At 35.9% G+C, this 19,787-nt stretch overlaps 1 protein-coding gene across 1 annotated transcript in view; it reads right to left on the bottom strand.

Annotated features, from left to right (window-relative positions):
- glcci1a (glucocorticoid induced 1a) overlaps positions 1–19,787 on the bottom strand; it is a 38,028-nt gene that overhangs the window by 11,972 nt on the left and 6,269 nt on the right. The window contains exon 2 of the mRNA XM_016542692.1: positions 4,555–4,706. Coding sequence (XP_016398178.1) covers positions 4,555–4,706 — 152 coding nt within the window. The remainder of the gene's footprint in view (positions 1–4,554; positions 4,707–19,787) is intronic.

Here is a 19,787-nt window from a genome sequence, read left to right as displayed (position 1 = left end):
TTTTTTTTATTGGTCTTATGGAGTATTCTAATTTGTTGAGATAGTGAGTTGGTGGGTTTTTGTTAAATGTGAGCCAAAATCATCACAATTAAAAGAACCAAAGACTTAAACTACTTCAGTCTGTGTGCACTGAATTTATTTAATACACGAATTTCACAATTTGAGTTGAATTACTGAAATAAATTAACTTTTCCACGACATTCTAATTTATTGAGATGCACCTGTATATATTATTTCAGCTTGTGTTTATTTTATTTCAAGTAATGACAATGTTTTTTAATGTTTTTAGTTTTAGTTAACAAGAATAACTTTGTCTGACACACAAATGGAAATGCGATTTTAAAGCTGAAATTAAAATGATGCATCTTTGTGTACCATAACTGAAACCAGTGTTATTTTAGTATCACTGATATACTAAAATAGCTTTTTTTAAATATATATTTTGAATAAGATTTAATTTTTACAGTTTAATTTTAGTTTTTATACTTTTTTTAAGTTAACAATAATAACTGTTTAATAGTAAGTGTTTGAAACACAAATACAAATGAGATTTGAAAGCTCTAAATTTGAAAGTTTTTTTTTTTCATCCTGGAGTAGGGGGAATGGAAGAAAACAATGAGATATATAAATAAAAAGATGGCCACAGGGACTCATTATAAATGTACTTTTTTGTTCTTCTTGAAGTTTGACAGCTCCTGGTCACTATATGTTTTAACCGTATGGAAAAGAACAGTGTGAATATGCAACAAAATTTCTCCTTGTGTTTGCAACAGAAAGAAAGCCATTCGAGTTGGAGTAACATGACAGTGGAGTTAAAAATGGCAGTTTTCTTTTCTGGTTGAAATATACCTTTAAAAAAGTGTCGATACGCAGCATCCCAAAGTCACCGCTGTTCACCTGATCTGACTGTGTTACTGCAGAGGAAAGCAGCACGAATCACTGGGACAAAGAGGGCGAGGGGTTAAACCCAAGACACTCCTCAATAATGGAGTGGAAAAAAATCTGAATCCCAACAGAGCCGTCGCACTAATCTATAGTGCTTTTGTGCATGCATCAAACTTTAAAGACGAGCTAAAATGAGAGTCGTTTGTAGTTCTTTGACACCGGTGAGTAATAAAAGGTGACTTGAGACGGCCTGTCCTGGTAACACCCACGCTTTGGCAAGTGAACAAAATTATCCAACGTTTTTTAAGCGACTGGTTATACAAAACATGCATAGAGAACTTCTAGTAAAGTTGCATGAAATTTCACACCAAGGAAATCTAGTAAGCACAAAAATACTTCAGTATCTTTACAGTATCTCGGTGTCAGTAAGCAGAGCAGAGCTGCAGAGTGTGGCCTCCTTTGGCACGCAGCAGTGAAAACAGGATGCGGCGGGTCATGTGACACGCTACGACTCCTCCGCTGCTCTCATGACCCACAAGTCCAAATGGACCACAGCGGCTGACCACTGACCTGCATGTGTTAAAGGAGCCATGCTCTGCTCTTCTGTAGCATTATAGTCCTCTTATAATGTTACTCAAGTTTTCTCGCACAAGAAACAGTCACAATATAGTTTTGCATACTCATTTTTCACATTTTGTTAGCCAGATGACTGAAGGGTAAACAAGAGCTTTTTGCTTCTGTATCTTTAAACTCCTTTATGTAAATGACCTCTTCTGTTATGATTGGTTAACCTTTGTGAAATGAATTATCAGCAGGCTCTGTCAATCATGTTACATTCAAATCGGCAATTCTCATTAAAAATGAATGACTTCTGGTCACTTTGTATCTGCAAACTGTTATCAGCATGAACACCGCTTAAGGTTACATCACAGCAATCTTACTTTAGAATTGTTTATATACTATTATATTATTTATTAATATTTTGAATTTGCTTTTATTTAATTTATTTTAGTTTAATTTTCATTAATTTTGCTTGTTCTGTCATAATTTTTTTTAAATATTTATTTTTTAGCTTTAATTTATTTTCATTTCAGTTTTACTCATTTTAGAACTTCAACTTTTATTTTCAGTTAGTTGCCAAGACGACTTTTCAAATTTTCATTTATATTTTTTAAGTTCAAGTTTTTAATCTAATATTTCATTTTATTTCAGCTTTATTTCAATTAGCAAAAACAATTTGTAATAGATTTAGATAATAACAACACTGCATCAAAGTCTTAAAGGGATAGTCCATCTAAAAAAATAATTTCTATAGTTTTTTTCCCCCCCTTTGCTGGGGCCACAAATCTCATTTGCTCTTGTGTTCAATGCACAGTTGGCGTCTTTGGACGTGTCATGCTTTATTTTTATGTCACTGAGGGCAAACACTATTGGTTCTCATGGGTCATGTGACCGACTACGGAATGACATGTAAAAACACAAACTGGATGGATGTTGAAGGTTCTTCATAGAACCAGAGATGCCAATAAGAACCTTTATTTTTAAGAGGGTAGCATACTATTTTCCCCCCTTCTTGATACTTTGTGGCATAAATCACCATTTTTTTAGGCTCCCTGCCTAAAATCTCCTTTTGCGTTGCTTAGAAGATAACATTGAACTACATGAAATTAAGTACATAGTGACAAAATGTTCATTTTGGGTGAACTATTCCTTTAAAGCACAAATACAATTCCAACAGATTTTCATACATAAGGCTAATTGCACTGACAGACAAGACCAACAGTTGTTGTGCCTGTTGCCATTGGTCGTTGCCTGTCAGTGTGGTGTGAACTGGCCTATACAGAATAAGAACATTCTGAACAGATGCACAATGTAGCTGTCTTTCAAAAACTGGGGGTAACGGTGGAGGCCGGCAAACACGGGGAACGACATTCCTGCGGCATCTCGTCTTTCTGAACGGTTAATATGACACTCGTTGCATGCTGAAGCACACAATAAAAGGCACGGCAGAATCATTACCTTTAGACACACTGCACTCCCGCAGGTGCCAAATCTCACCTTTAGTGTAGCAGCAGATGGTGGGTGGAACTGTAGAATTGTGGTGATTGTGTTCCGCCTGATACACCTGCTGACATTTGAGGGTAAATCAGCACGTGACCGTAGACCAGGTGTGCGAGGTATGCCGTGTTCTCAGTAGGGACTTACCATAGTAATCGATTTGCCGAATATGCTACTTGCTCTGTAACTAACACCTCAAATTGACTGATTACACTTGACCTGCAATACAATGACCTCAAAGATGTGAACAACAAGGACTGGCTGATGGCCTGGGACCGGCGTGAAAGACGCTCGGGACCGTTGATGGATTTGTCGCTGGCCTGATCAGCCACGCTGCAAAGTTACCATTTGCACGTGTTTTTATGTCATGTCAGTTTGAACTTTCAAGCAATTTTAAACCATTTGAGTGCAAGACCACACGGAAGAGAACTAAGTTTGGGACTTTCGTATTCCTATGTTTTCTTTTGTCTGAAAACCACCTCAGACAACAAACAAATACCGAACCGAGTTCTCTTTCATGCCTTCTTGCACTTGAACCCGCCGCGGTGAGTATCCTCATAAACACAGTCAGTTTTGTATTAAGTGAACATAAAGTGTTGAGAAGGAAAACGTGTGTTGAGCAAACGCGTTACAAGTAACGCAAGTTATGTAATCAGATTACTTTTTTCAAGTAACTAGTAAAGTAACGCATTACTTTTTAATTTACGAGAGAAAGTAACTCAAAAGTAACTCAAAAGTAGTGTAACGCATTACAATTCAGAGACAGTAATATTGTAATGTAACTAATTACTTTCAAAAGACAGTAACTAGTAATATATAATGTATTACATTTTGGAAGTAACTTGCCCAACACTGTTCATGACAAATGCTAAAGGTACAGTAACTACAGTTTACAGATCTATACTTCTTTGAATGTTCTCACACCTTTAGACCAATGAAGGATTTAAAGATAATTTATTTATAATATGAATACTGCTTTCAAATATTAAGGGACAGCTTGCACCACTACAAACCTTTTTTTTTGTCATTAAAAAAATAAATACCGTTAGGATTTACTAAAAAGACACGCAGTGAAAAATTAGCACTGAAAATATGTGGACAGTTATTTTTGCGACTGACATTAATGCATATTATGCATTTGTAGGAGTTTCACTTTCAAATGCAAAATTTATGAGGAGAGTATTTAAATAAATCATACAGCATGATTTACAAAGTTTTGCCATAGTCAGTTTACTGGTATTTGCACCATTATTTAACGCCAAAAAGCATGTCTTTATGCATTTTGCGTTTGACACGGCTGCAATAGTTACTTATTTGCACTGCTCTTGGTAGATTGAGTTGGTCATTATGGAAACAAGCTGGCTGTAGATCAGTAGATCACTGGACTTTTTGGATTTCTTATTTTCACAGTGAGTGCTTACACCTATTGAGCTGGTATCAGCTTACAGAAATCACAAAAAAAAATTCCTCAGTGACACAGCAAACACGCAAAAAACTCAGAAGAATGATGGACCTATAAATGCTGTCAAGCTAACGTTTGCAAACACACCTGAACACACAGGCTTTGAAGCCAGAGGGTAGATTTCGAGCACAGAGGGTGAAAGTGCTTACCTGTGTAGACTTGTCTTTCATGCATGAGGGGTTGTGCAGGTGGGATTCACGTGGCCACTGCCCTATCAGGTAGGGCCCGGTGATAGCGCCCAGAGAGGAAGTCCGTCTGATAGCACCTGTGCTCCACACCTGTTGCGACTTTGACCTCTCAACTGCCATAAGGATCAAACAGAAAGAGAAACAGATGGATGATGAGCATATGTACTGGGGTGGTGGCAGCCCTGAAGTTATTTCCCCATAAAATGCTACCTGTTTACTGACACATAAATACTACACATACTCAAAATCAACTACTTGGTGGGTTTTCAGAATGGTTCTGAACTGTTTGTTGAAATCATGTCCAACTCAATATGGTCTTGATGAATTGTTGATGAATTCATTCACTGATCTTGTCACAATGCATCTTGGGACTGCCTTCTGCACGAAGGATAAGTGATGCTGCCTTAAAATTTCCCAAAGTAAAGAATACTAAAGGAATACTCAAAAATAAATGCATAAATAAATTATATATATATACATAATTTTTTTAATTTATTTTATTGAATGAGTACTTGTAGTATGCTAGTATGTAGTATTTAAAAAAAACTGTACTTGCAGGAAATATGTTAATAAAATAAAAAGTTGTTTAAGTGTACTTAAGAAGAGTTCACTTTCATGACTGTTTCTTAACACACTTAAGTTTATAATGTCAAATTAAAGACGTTTTTCTTTAAAGCACATTTTAAATCATGTTTTAATAATCTTTTGATCTGCTTGAAAGAAGTACACTTAACATACTAAATAGTGCTGGGCGGTATGACCAAAAATTTATATCACGGTATTTTTCTAAGTTTGGGACTTTCGTATTCCTATGTTTTCTTTTGTCTGAAAACCACCTCAGACAACAAACAAATACCGAACCGAGTTCTCTTTCATGCCTTCTTGCACTTGAACCCGCCGCGGTGAGTATCCTCATAAACACAGTCAGTTTTGTATTAAGTGAACATAAAGTGTTGAGAAGGAAAACGTGTGTTGAGCAAACGCGTTACAAGTAACGCAAGTTATGTAATCAGATTACTTTTTTCAAGTAACTAGTAAAGTAACGCATTACTTTTTAATTTACGAGAAAATATCCGAGTTACTTTTTCAAACAAGTAACGCCAGTTACTTTGTTTTCCCATTTTTTTTTTGACTGACAGCTCTCCTGTAATAATTAATAATAAATATAATAATTAAATATGTTAAATAACACAAATATCCTTTATGCATTTAATCCCATTTTATTGTCTTTGCTGCTGACCTTCGATGACCCAATTCAACCATACTAATAAGCAAAAATTACTTTAGATAAATGTTAACATTTGATTTTTTATTTTTTTTTAATTGCTAAAGAGTGTTGAACGTTCGTCTCCTGCATCCTATTCTTCATGCAATCCAGAATGGTTTGAGCTGTGCCCTCTACTGTACAGATGTGAATTTACATTTCCGCAAAAGTAACACAACACATTACTTTCCATAAAAAGTAACTAACTCACCACAGTGCAACAGTGAAAAGGGACCTCTTTCAAACAGTGTCGCGTTCCGAACGTTGTTTAAGTGACATACAAGCATATTGCGGTATTTTAAAAATTCATATCATAACAAAAATAAACACTGGTATTCGGTATGAACCGGTATATCGCCCAGCACTAATACTAAAGCATACGTAAAGTACTAAAAATTATCATTTTTACTGTAATGTGTATTTTATATTACATCTACAGTTAATACAATTTAGATGTATTAAATTGCAACTTCATCATTACAAATGTGTATAACGCCAGTTACTTTGTTTTCCCATTTTTTTTTTGACTGACAGCTCTCCTGTAATAATTAATAATAAATATAATAATTAAATATGTTAAATAACACAAATATCCTTTATGCATTTAATCCCATTTTATTGTCTTTGCTGCTGACCTTCGATGACCCAATTCAACCATACTAATAAGCAAAAATTACTTTAGATAAATGTTAACATTTGATTTTTTATTTTTTTTTAATTGCTAAAGAGTGTTGAACGTTCGTCTCCTGCATCCTATTCTTCATGCAATCCAGAATGGTTTGAGCTGTGCCCTCTACTGTACAGATGTGCTTTTTAATTTCCGCAAAAGTAACACAACACATTACTTTCCATAAAAAGTAACTAAGTAAAGCAATTAGTTACTTTTTTAGGGAATAACACAATATTGCAATGCATTACTTTTAAAAATAACTTTCCCCAACACGGTGTATCAGTATATTAGATCCATGCATTAAGCCTTAAAGTGACAGCAGCATAATACACTTGCTTTCTGTGTCCTTAATGTTGATCAAACAACAAAAAGACTTGACTGAATAACTTCTGTAACTTTAATAAAACTAATCCAGATTTAATTTATATTCATTGTGGTGATTCTACTGATTCAACTAAGAGTCTTATGTGTGCTTCACATGTGAAATGTGCTTTTTGTGTTCTTCCCTGTATAGTAACTTATGAGATTCCGTGGCAGTTAGGATGCTGCCTCAGAAGACAGCAGAAAACAAGTCAGCTTTTGTTCATTAATTCACCACTGAACACTGAACTCCATTACAGTCACAACTGATGATCATTACAGCCTCTGATGATGCATTATGGTCTCGGAGTGATTTCTGCAATTCAGCTGTGGGTCAAATACCAGACCCCATGTGTAAGTTGTGAAAGTGTTGGTTACCAGTCTATGGTTAATGGTTTTATTTAGTGTCAATACCTATTTAGATGTATTAAATTGCAACTTCATCATTACAAATGTGTAATTACAAATATATTTAAATACATGTAACATTTCAATAGAAATAACATTAAAGTACATTTTAGATCACCATAAAACCCGGCAGTACACTTTAACCATATTTCAAAGACAATAAAAGTAATTATAAAATTACATATAAAGATGTACTTTATTAAAAAAAAGTGTTTAATATAAATATAAATCATAATACATTATTTTTTTTTTAATTGCAATTAACATGCAATTAAGTGTCCAAAATCGTTCGGTTTGCACTTAAGGATATTCTTTTAAAGTTTTTTTTTTTGTTTCTGTAACAAGTACTCTATTCTTTGAGAATGTATCAGTTTTTTTGTCCATATAATAAAATTCACTGTGATTCAATGTAGTTTTGGACACAGAGTTTCATTTTACAACAGCTGGAACATGCTTTAAAATACTGCCTTTTGTGTTCTGCAGAAGAAAGTAAGTTTTCTTTGGAATGGAATAAGGGAGAGAAAATGATCACATACTTTTCATTTTCAGGTGAACTGTCCCTTTACATAGCAGCATAATTACACTACCGACATTTTGGAGCGGGCTAAATGTGAAGAATGCACCTATTATGACCTATTATTATGATTTTTTTATATTTTATGAATTATATTCTATGCTGTCTAGAAAGACACTATGTAATCAACATCTTATCAGTCCACTCTGCTCATAGCCTATCTACCGTAGAGGTAGATGGGCTACAGATGCGGGTTAACTTGTTTGCGCTTTGTGTTAAAGCAGAACATCAATCCTTGACACACCTGATAAAAATACCTCATGCACATCCCTCAGTCCACAAAGATGGAGGAAGAGGAGGAACTGTGTCAAGGGCAAGCAAACTTATCTAATCAGTGACAGTCAGAGCGTGACACTTTCCTACAGCAGAGATGACAATATTTACACCTCTCTATGACACCCTCTCTATTTACACCTCTCCGTCCAACTCCAGTAATAAATTTACTAGTCAACTACACTAACCAATTAATTGATTGTTGCATAAGTAGTTGGCCATCCTGTCTCATTCCCATGTACTATATACACCATCAAGATTTTGATGCATGGAAATGCAAGATGAATCCAGACCACCTGATGAATTGTGTGTCTTTGACCTGTTAGCAAGTACTAGTCTTATGTATTATCTTTTTTGTCAAACCCCACTAGTAAACTCACAAGTCAACCACACAAACCAAGTAGCTGGCTGTTGGATGACAAGTTGCCATCCGATCAGCTAGCTTCACTAGCACCTTGACCAATTTGGTATTTTATCACATTTATGTGCTTCTGATAAACTAGTCACTAATAAACTAGTCAGTTGTTGGATGACTAGTTAGATAATCTGTCCCATCCCTATCAACCAGATTCAATACCATAGTTTGGCTGGTCAACAGCATGGCTAAGCTGGACCATCTGATAGACTAACAACTAACCAGTATAATCCAGCCTTGACAAGCATGAATCCAGACCAACTGGTGAACTTTGTGTCCTTTGACCTGGTGACCTAGGTCAACAGGTTATTTGCTTCTGTACAATCCCACTACTAGTAAACTCAGTAGTCAACCACCCAAGCCGAGTAGTTGGCTGTTGGATGATTAGTTGGCCATCCTATCAACCAGCTTCACTAGCAGTTTGACAAACAACTTCTAGCCAGGTGAATCATCTCAAAAGGGCAAATTGATATTTTATCACATTGATTTGCTTCCATACAACTAACATGGATAAACTACTCAGTTGTTGAAGGAATAGTTGGCTAATCTGTCCCATCCCTACTGACCAGATCAAATAGCACAGTTTGGATGGGTCAACAGCATGGTTATGCTGGCCCACCAGCTAGACTAACACAAGCCAGGCTGGACCAGCATGGAAATTTAGGATAAACCCAGACCAACTGGTGAACTTTGTCTCCTTGACCTGTTAGCAAGTTCTAGTCTGGTGAATCATCTTAAATTTCATCCTTTTTATTTGCTTCTGTCCAACCCAACTACTAGTAAACTCACTCATTAATCACACTAACCAAGTAGCTGGCTGCTGGATGACTAGTTGGCCATCCTATCAACCAGCTTCAACTAGCAGTCTGACCAGCAACTTCTAGCCTGGTGAATCATCTCAAAAGAGCAATTTGGGATTTTAATCACACTCATCTGCTTCTATAAACCAGTCAATTGTTGGATGAATAGATGGCCAGTCTATCCCAAACAAGCAAGGTTTGGCTGATCAGCTTGACTAACACTAACCAGCATACACCAACCTGGAGCAGGATGGATATTCGGGATGAATCTAGAACAACAGCTACGATCTGCATTCTTGACCTGTTGACCAGTAACTTCCAGTCTGGTCCTCTTAAAAGAGCAATTTAGCATTTTACATCGCATTTATGCGCATCTGTGCAACCTCACCCTGCACACAGTAAGTTACTTTTTACAGAAGCCACATTTAAGAGAGAACTCTGTACATTAAATGTGTGATTACACTGTGACCCAAGCCGACTGCTTATTTTACAGCTACGGTGTCGGTTCACACAATAGGCTGTTTTAAGCCTGACAACATCTCACTTAGTTGCAGGTTGCCAAAAGCTGTTCACACCTCCCTCAATTATATTATCATCGCCCATGTGTTTGCATGGTGTGAAGCCCACATCAGATGAGCAAAGCGAGCATCAAGTGAAACCAACAGAGTCAGTAATAAAGAAACTCAAAGAAGGTGAGAGATCCACTTTAGTTGACAAGTAAATGTCAGAGCAAGTGGGCGAAATGTAAACCACGAGTTCTCAAATATGCGGTGTAAATAATTAGATCTAAGGTACTAAGCAGGATTCACAGAATGAGATTACAACCGCGTGTACAAGAGATGCCGTGGACACGGAGAGTGTCCTGTTGCTATGGTGATATACAGTCCATTCTAGAGGAACATATTTAGACTTGGCCCTTACCTCACCGTGTGCTTTTTAGAAAGTGCCTAACTAGAGACTGAGTCACTGGAAAATGTAGGTTAACTCCTTATGAAGTCCTGTCGAACTACAAAATAAAGGGACTTTAAACTGAATGTGTTTAGTATCTTTAAAACCAGTAATTGTTACAAAGTGCATTGTTATAAAGAATACATTCATTCAGAAAATCAAAAGCCTTTTAACTTCTTTCTAACCTGCATTTCATATGCATTAAAATATAAATGTATGTTATGAATCTATCTGATTTTCATGACATGCATTCATTTAAATGTACATTAAAGGAAATTTTAGGTTACCATTGGTTAAAATAAGAGTGCATTGACAATTATGCACTTACAGTAGAACAAATGCTTTCTAATGTACTCAACAGCGTGTTGACAGGGCTTAACTTGCATTTAACTATTATCATATAATAATGTTTACTGATGTTATTAATTGACAATATAATACTTTTTCTCCTTCAATCACAGTGTGCTCAGTTTTGCTGTGTGCTTTGGGTCATTGTCATGTTGGAAGGTAAACCTTCTTTCCATTAGTGGTCGACTGATATGTGATTTTTTTAACGGCCGATGCCGATATTGAGAAATCAATCTGGCCGATATGAGGCCGATATAATACACGTAATTAAAGTAAATGAGAGACATGCAGAAAACTGGTGAAACTAAATGAACATTTATTATGCATAAATATTTATTCAAACCTAAATTTAAAAAATGTAAACAACTGAGGTAACATTTATTGCAGCCTTTCCTTTTCTTTTGCTCAAACATCTACAAAAAAAGAAAAAAAAGATATATATATTTATGAAACTTAAACAATTCAAATGTAAACAACATAGGTAACACTTAAATGAACAAGGTTTAGTCCAGCCTTTCTAACATTTATAATTAATGAACAAATTAATATCCATAAATTAATGTCAAAAATAGTATGTGTAATTCCATGTATTTTATGTACAATACATATATAGTTTACAGAGCAACAGGTTGTTTTAATTATAGTATGGGATGGTTGGTTGGTTAATAATAAAGATGTATGTCTCTGATCTTTCGTTTTGTTTGTCTGTTTTATTGTAAAAATAATACAAGCCTGAAGGCATATAATTACATGCTTGGTTATCAGCATATAGCAGCATCAAATAAGACCAGAACATACGAAAAGGTAAACTATACGCGATATTATGCCAATCATGGGCAATCAAATACAGCGGATACTCCTGAATAAACATATAAAGGAATTCAAACTTATTATTATTACTTAACAGAGTTCTCGTGTCGACCCAGCTTTCATTCTGGAGTGCACCGGATTTTGAGTCCACCGGAAAACAGTGTCTTGTTTAGAAGTACCCGAGAACAATGCGCATATCTGAGGAAGAGCCAGTCGCGGGATTTTTGACTGTTTGTGAGGTAAACACGGTTTCATTTTTTTTTGAATTCGTTTATATCACATCTGTGTCTCGCACCGGAGCTGCCGCTGGGCTGCGGATCTGATGTCTCATGGGACGTTTGAATAAGACTTTGCTGCATGCCGGAGTGTGGTATTGTATGTAACACAACGTAGAGTCACATTAGAAAGTGAATGACGATTTGTGCTGGCTTCACATCTGAGTGGCTTGTCTTAAAGACGAAGCATAAATGCATGATATGGTGTCATGATCCGTTTTGAAAAACATCGGCCACACGGAAAGACTTATCGGCCGATGCCGACATTTAAAAAAAATAAAAATATCGGCCGATATGCTGGCCGCGGCGATATATCGGTCGACCACTACTTCCCATTGACAACTTTCTGGCAGAGGGCAGTAGATTTTCTCCAAGAAATTGACGGTATTTTACCCCATCCATTTTCCTTCTATCCTGACAAGTGCTCCAGTCCCCGCTGCAGAGAAACACCCCCAGAACAGGACATCATCACCTCCATGCTTTACTGTAGGAATGCTGTTATTTGGATGGTGAGCTGTATTGGATTTCCGCCAGATTTATTGTTTGGTGTTGAGGCCAATTAATTCAATTTAAGTCTCTTCTGCCTCAGAATCTTCAAGGTAGCTATGCTTATTTGTACGTCAAGTTAGTATTGTTAAACACGAGGTGGCCGAGGTTGACTTGGCGTGTGGTTTGACTTGCCCAAATGTTGCTCAGTGAGTGTGGAAGGCATTTGCTCATGGAGGCCTGGCACTGGAATGCTTCCTCTCGGACTGTTTTACAGTTTCCTGAGAGCAGATGGAAAGAGGCAGGGCAGGTTTATGCCAAGAAGCGTTTCAGGAGAGCACACTGACTCCCCCACAGCAGGGTAGGGCCGAGCCGACAGATTGAGAGATGGAAAGAGAAATATCTTCACGTCATCTTTCCTTTTGACTGCTTTAGAGCTGCAACTAACAGCCATTTTTCTAACCAATTAATCTGCCAATTAGCTATTTCTTTGATTAATCAATGAAGCTGGATGAAAAGTGTTTTTTTTTTTTTTTCAGTAATTGCACTGAAATTCATTAAAAAAACATTATATACACCATTATAAATGTTCACATTAGAATACAACAATAACATATAAGTAAATGTTTTTTGTATCATGTATCATAATTGATACACAAATTTCTAAGGCTTCTAATTTATCAACATGATCAAAACTTGGCTGAAAAACCTGTTGAACACAATCTACTACATGCTCGTCTGATGAATAGTTTATATGTTTTAAGCAAATTACATGGCTTTTTAGTAAAATTGTAAGAACTTCCCCCTGCAGGTTGTGGTTCACATGTCTTTTTGCTGTGAAATCTTTAATAATTTTTCTAAAGTAAATATATGAAATACTTTTATATTGTTAGTACTTTTTCAAGATTAATATTTACTGGACTAAAGCACCTTAGGTTTACTTGATTATCCATAAGATATTTTTTTTTTAGAAAAATCATGTTAAATTATGAATATCAAATATAATCCATCATTTGAGGAACATTTATCTCTCAATCATCATTGTAATGAATTGCATTATGTTTTGCCTCCCATAATAAAAACAACAGAGCTTTGATCATAAAACTAAGCATATTAATACCTTACTAAGACATTATTGTGAAATATATGAGTGACAACTGATATTTATATGATTCCATGTAAGTAGTCTGCTATACTTTTATAAAAACCAATTTATTCATTACAAGTTACCAAAATTTCATCTTACTTTTAGTCCATTTTATTATCAGCAACTGCACCAAATGGCCTATTCTTGCTCAGTTTCTTTCCCTCCTTGAATATGAGCTCCATATTCTCCAATATCACATTAAATGAGCCATAAAAACCTGATGTATCAAATATGATACTCAACACTTTTTTTTTTAATTTGTAAAAAAAATTGTAAAGGTTCAATTAACTGTTCCTTGTTAACTGTTCCCTGTTCCTTGTCCTGTTATTTTTTTCTGACTATAATTTCATATGTTTTACAGGGTTAAAATGAAGTGATTTCACAGCACAAAGACTTTTGTGTTGTTGATTATTGTAATTATGAATTATTATCAGTTTTATCCATTAGCCGTGCTGTATCAGAAAGCTGTGAGAGTAATAAACGGAGCGGCACAGTGAATGCCGTTAGTAATTGTGTGAGAGGTGACATTCAGTAAAATACTGCGCTTGCAATCCGAGAGAGAGCATGTGTGGGTGGACGAACACTGAAAGACCTTCTGTTGTTATTCACACAATCACATTTAGACCAACATCATCCCAATACAGCCAGTTTGGCTCGGAGCTGTGAATTAGGTCATATTAGACGAGGGACAGGTGGTTTTGCTCGCTGCACGGTGGGGAAATAAAACAGAGAAATTGCTTCGCTGCAGAATTGCAGCCTGCAGGTTATGATGTCTTCACATGTTTGGAATTCTTTTATGGCATTAATATGATTTAATGGGAATTGATGATCGCTGCTCCTGGCATTGGCTCGTGATTCGGTTACTGTGGGTAAAGCGGGGTGAGCAAACTTTATTCAGTGGGATATAACGCATTAGTCTGACAGCCAAGGAAAAGGAAGTGCAAGCCAATAACATCATGAGCATTGAATATGTGGAAGTTTAAGGCTTTCAGAGGTAAATACAGTCCCTGTTGGGAGTCGATTTGCATTGCAGAAAACACAGGCGCTATTGTACGACATCCATCAGCACAGTTGGAGTGCTGTTGGGTCGAGCGAAGTGTTTCGCACAAGGAAACAAAACTGAAGCGTGAGGCAGGGGGACATGCAAATGTGAACTTTCCCCCTCCAAACGCACGAGTGTTCGCCGCTCTCCAACGAACTCACCCACGCTCGTCACAGTTTGAATCACAACACCACCACCACATAGGGTTGGGTATCGTTTGAATTTTATCGATTCCGATTCTGCTTATTGATTCCGATTCTTATCGATTCCTAGTTCCGATTCCAATAAGATAAAAAATCCAATATAAAAAAATTAAGTCAAACATTTACATGTCAAACATTTATTCTATGACAGGCAGCGTGTTTATTAGGCTGCTGTCTCTTTTAACACACGAACGCACACAGATCTAAAAATACTGTACATGTGTGTTTTCTTTCTCATCTGTTTACGTTCACGTAAGACAAAAATGGCTGTGTTTATGATATACTGATGTAGTTTTCTGCATATTGGTAGACAAATATGACAGAAGTCAATTTTCGGCCCGGAACAACCTTTTCTACAGCTGAAATACATGGAAGGGTTCGAGAACGGACACAAACCGGGAACCCGTACCGCGACCTCTGTTCTCTGTGCTCGCGCTTCGTGTGCGCTGCACGCAAACAGGGCGCAAGTTCTTTCCGTTCCTGCACTTAAATAGATTTTAATCACATTAAAATGTGAACGCAGGAATCGTTAAGCAGAATCGAAATGCACGCGTCTTATCGAATACCCAGTTCTTGGAAATTTGGAACCGGTTCTAAAATGGAAACGGTTTTCGATACCCAACCCTACCACCACAGTACTCAGACACTCTTCATTCACTTTTGGACCCCAAAAGTCTTAGATCACATTAAAAAAAAGCTGGGATTCGTAATATAACTGAGCAGGAAATGTTCAGGATTCTGCATTATTTCTGTGTCACTAATCTAATACGTAGATTGTGGAATTGACCATCAAAACTTTGTACAGACTGTCATTGTCAGATGTTATTCTTCCAAGATGCATTTTGGATCATCTCAAATCATGGTGGAGAACATAATCATCAGGTTTTACACATACTTGTGGAGTTCATACAGCTCAGCTGCTGCTGTCATTAAAGCAAAAGCAAATACTAAGAACTTGTTATTCTCATAATATAATTTGTATTTAAGAAGTATTGAAAAAATGCCAAATGGGAGCATTGTATATCAAAATTATCAATATAATTGCAAAAGATCACCTTTTTTTTTATTGTTAACTTATTATTTGTTATTCATATTGTATGCATTACCCACTGAAAATTGTTCATGGTCTACAATAAACAGGGCTCTTCATTTGCAATGCTTTTTGTTTTAGTTTGGGTGGCAATTAAAGCATTGGAACAACTAATGTGTGGTACTGCATATGCAAAACAAGATTATAGTCATTAGCAACACTGGAGTCAAGAGCTTACAGCTGTCGAGGTTTATTAAAAAAAAAACAAGAACAAGAATCTGAGTTGTTTTAAAAGGCATATGCTGTGTATCCTGGAAGAATGTATAGCAGCTCAAAAAAGTACTTGAATATGTATGCTACACTTAAAAATGTCATTGCCATCAATGCAATATATCAAACCAAGTAAGCTAACAAATGATGCTACATTTTCACCAATGTCTGGCATTTATTAAGTGACCAACTTTTTTGTATTCATTTTAAACAGTATATATTTTATTTTGTAATATATTTTACTTAAAAGTGTTTTGGTATTATATTTCCATAAATTCACTTGGTTTGATATTTTGTTAGCTAATGTAACAACTATGACAAATTGTGTATCTTGGTGTCCAAATATCTTTTGCAGAAAATGTACTTCCGTGTTCAGATATTTCAGTTTTTGTTTTAAATGTTCACAAGTAAAAAAAAAATAAAATTAAAAAAAACTTGAATGAAAATCATTTGGCATTGCCTTCAAAATAAAATATCATATAATAAAAATACAATGTAGGGTTTATGATTAAGGATCTACACACTTCTGCAAGTATCACGGAAAAATAAGTCCATAAAATCAGCCATATCTCTACAATATGGTACAGAGCAGCTGCACTATAAGTAAATATGCTAAAAGTAGGAAACAAGTCTTTTCTGATGACACTGCAAAAGCTTTATGGTGCAAAAACACTTATATTCCAGAAATAGCCTTTATTTAATAATTAATGCAAATAAGAAGTGAAGTCAGGGCAAGAAGCAAGTCAGCCTCAAATGTAATGTGGAAATGCCTGAATGCCAGAAATATTTTCAGACTGAACTACATATGGCAGATTAAAAAATCAATCAGATATCAATCTATTATATCTTACCATCATATTACTGATAGTACCTCAATGCTTAAAGCTTTAAAAAAACAAAAACAGACACGTCTAAAAACATGCACTCGTGTTACATTTTTAACCTACTGTAAACAAGTACTGCTGTTTAAATAATAAGCTTTCACATCACCATTACACTCACTGTAAAGCAAAACAATTGTAAACATCCCTGTAATTTTTCTGCGGGGTTTCTTTTGATTTAAAGGTATAGTTAAGACAAAAAAAAAAGAGAAAATCTGTTGAAACTTTACTCACCCTCAGTCCATCCAAGATGTAGATGAGTTTATTTCTTCATCAGAACAGATTTGGAGAAATGTATCATTGCATCACTTGCTCACCAGTGGATGCTCTGCAGTGAATGGGTGCCGTCAGAATGAGAGTCCAAACAGCTGATAAAAACATCACAATAATCCACAAGTAATCCACACCACTCCAGTCCATCAGTTAATGTCTTGTGACGTGAAAAAGCTGTCGTGTTTCGAAGAAAACAAATCCATCATATTAAGTCACTTTAAACTTTGAAACTTCTGGCCAAAATATGAGTCCATAATTCATAATAACACTTCCTCCAGTGGAAAAGTTTAACCTCTGTTATCCTCTCACATCAAAATTCACCCACATAATTTTCTAAAACTGTTCCTTGTAACTGTGCTTGATTTGTGCATATTTCTTTCTTGACTCAGACAAGACAACTTTTTCAATGGAGAAAGCAATATTTTGAATAGAGGCCTTTTTGGCCAAAAGCAACCGTTTAAGAAAAAGATAAAACGTCTTAATGACGGATGTGTTTCTTACAAACATGCAGCATTTTGCTTCACAAGATGTTAATTGGTGGACTGGAGTGGTGTGGATTACTTGTGGATTATTGTGATGTTTTTATCAGCTGTTTGGACTCTCATTCTGACGGCACCCATTCACTACAGAGGATCCATTGGTGAGCAAGTGATGTAATGCTACATTTCACCAAATCTGTTTCCATGAAGAAACAAAGCAAATTTTCAGCTACTTTGCATTTTTGGGTGAACTATTCCTTTAATAAAAATGTAAACAAGCTTATTGTCATGTATTTTATATAGTATGCACTACTTATAATATGCAACACATGATTATTAGCCTTTCTAGACAGTAAAAGCGCTAGTACTTTCTGGCATATAAACAAAAGGTCAAAATGGAAACCGCTAGATAGAGAAGATATTTTTCATCAGTTGTCATTTTTTATGTACTATAATCTATTTCAGATAAGTCTAGCATCTGTTAGTAAAGGAGTGTGTGCGGTTTGTCGTGATGATCTCAGGTCTGGGGCGGGTGTGTGTGATAACAGGCCTGAGTCAGACCGCTGCTACCGGTCAGCTGCACTTCAACAGCACTCCAACACAAAGCCAAAGACAAAATACTGCTGTCTTCGAGAACAAGACAAAAGCTGAAGCACAACAGAAGTCTAGATGTATTTCTCAGAGAAATGAACTCACCCAGTCTACACTCACAGTCCATCAAATGAATATTCACAACACTGAATGATGAGAGCTCACAGCTCATAGACAGCATGTCTGAAACAAGAGTTACAACTCTAAAAATATCTCTTCATTTAACTCGTGGCCAAACATTCCAGAATTCAAGGCCACATAATCGTTGATGACTTCTGTAATTACAAGAAGCTACTGTAAATTAAAAGCCCATTTCTGACTCGCCATCTCATGCAGTGTGACACACTATACTTCATTTAAACTATAATCATTTTGAAATTCTTTAATTATTATACATTCAGCTTTTTTTATGACCTTATCGGGGATGGGTCACACTTTTTTACTAGGCGCTTAGCAAGGCTGACTACTTTATCCAGACTTTCAAAAGGTTTCAGGAGATGTTTTGATAATGCAAACAGAGTTTAAAGCTTTTACAGAATTCAACCTACCAACTTAATTTAACTGTATATTAAGCTGGAATACGATAAAGTATTTTAGCATTATCAATCAAACACACACACAAAAAAAATTGGTTTAGGATTTCCTTTAAAACAATATTCACTCAGAAATGTCTAGTATATTTCACAAATAACTATAAAGTTTCAATGTGAAATTGTGAAGTAGAAAGACTGAAATAGTATTTTCTTATTAAACGTACTCCAATAATCTTTAAAAGAAATCTAAATATAAACTTTCCTTAAATATATACACGTTTAACAAACTCCTGATGCTGAATATTATAAATTAATAATAATGTCCATATTATGTCAACTTTGAGCAGTACTGCACATTATGAATTACTTGGTTTTAGGGATGTAACGATTCACTCAACTCATGATCCGATTCACGATTTTGATTTCACGATTCAATTTTCTCACGATTTTTTTTTTAACAAATTGAGATTGAAGACATTATACAGTAAATTAAAAGGTGTTGTTTTATTAGGCTATTGCTGCACGTTTCTTTGTGAAATTTAAATATAAGAAAACAAAATTTAAATTTTTAAATAAACCCCAAATCAAACAAGTTACACAAATAAAAGAAATCTCTTAATATGAACAAACTAAGGCTTTGTCTGTGCTCTTTCCATTTAAAGGGGTCATATGATGTTGCTAAAAAGAACATTATTTTGTGTATTTGGTGTAATGAAATGTGTTTATGCGGTTTAAGGTTAAAAAAACACATTATTTTCCACATACTGTACATTATTGTTTCTCCTCTATGCCCCGCCTTTCTGAAACGCGTCGATTTTTACAAAGCTCATCGGTCTGAAAAGCAAGGTGTGCTCTGATTGAACGGCGCGGCCGGCGGATTCGACGAAGGAGCGTCCGACGGGTTTGCGGCAACCACATGTGACGACCCCAAGCTGGACTCCGCTTTGTCCACGGTGAAAGCCGAGTTGAAGTATTTCCTCAGCGACCAGCACGGATCAGCTCCAGGCATGACGAAGCGGATATCGTCCTCTTTTGGAAGACCAAACAAAGTAGTTTCGCTTTCACAACGAAGCACACAGTACCTTCACGCCATGCCGGCGGCAGCGGCGGCAAC

This window comes from Sinocyclocheilus rhinocerous, unplaced genomic scaffold (assembly GCF_001515625.1).
Source record: "Sinocyclocheilus rhinocerous isolate Xijiao unplaced genomic scaffold, SAMN03320098_v1.1 scaffold429, whole genome shotgun sequence".
Lineage (NCBI taxonomy): Eukaryota > Metazoa > Chordata > Actinopteri > Cypriniformes > Cyprinidae > Sinocyclocheilus > Sinocyclocheilus rhinocerous.
Note: the sequence above shows the minus strand (reverse complement) of the source record. Positions and strands in the feature narration are given on the sequence as shown.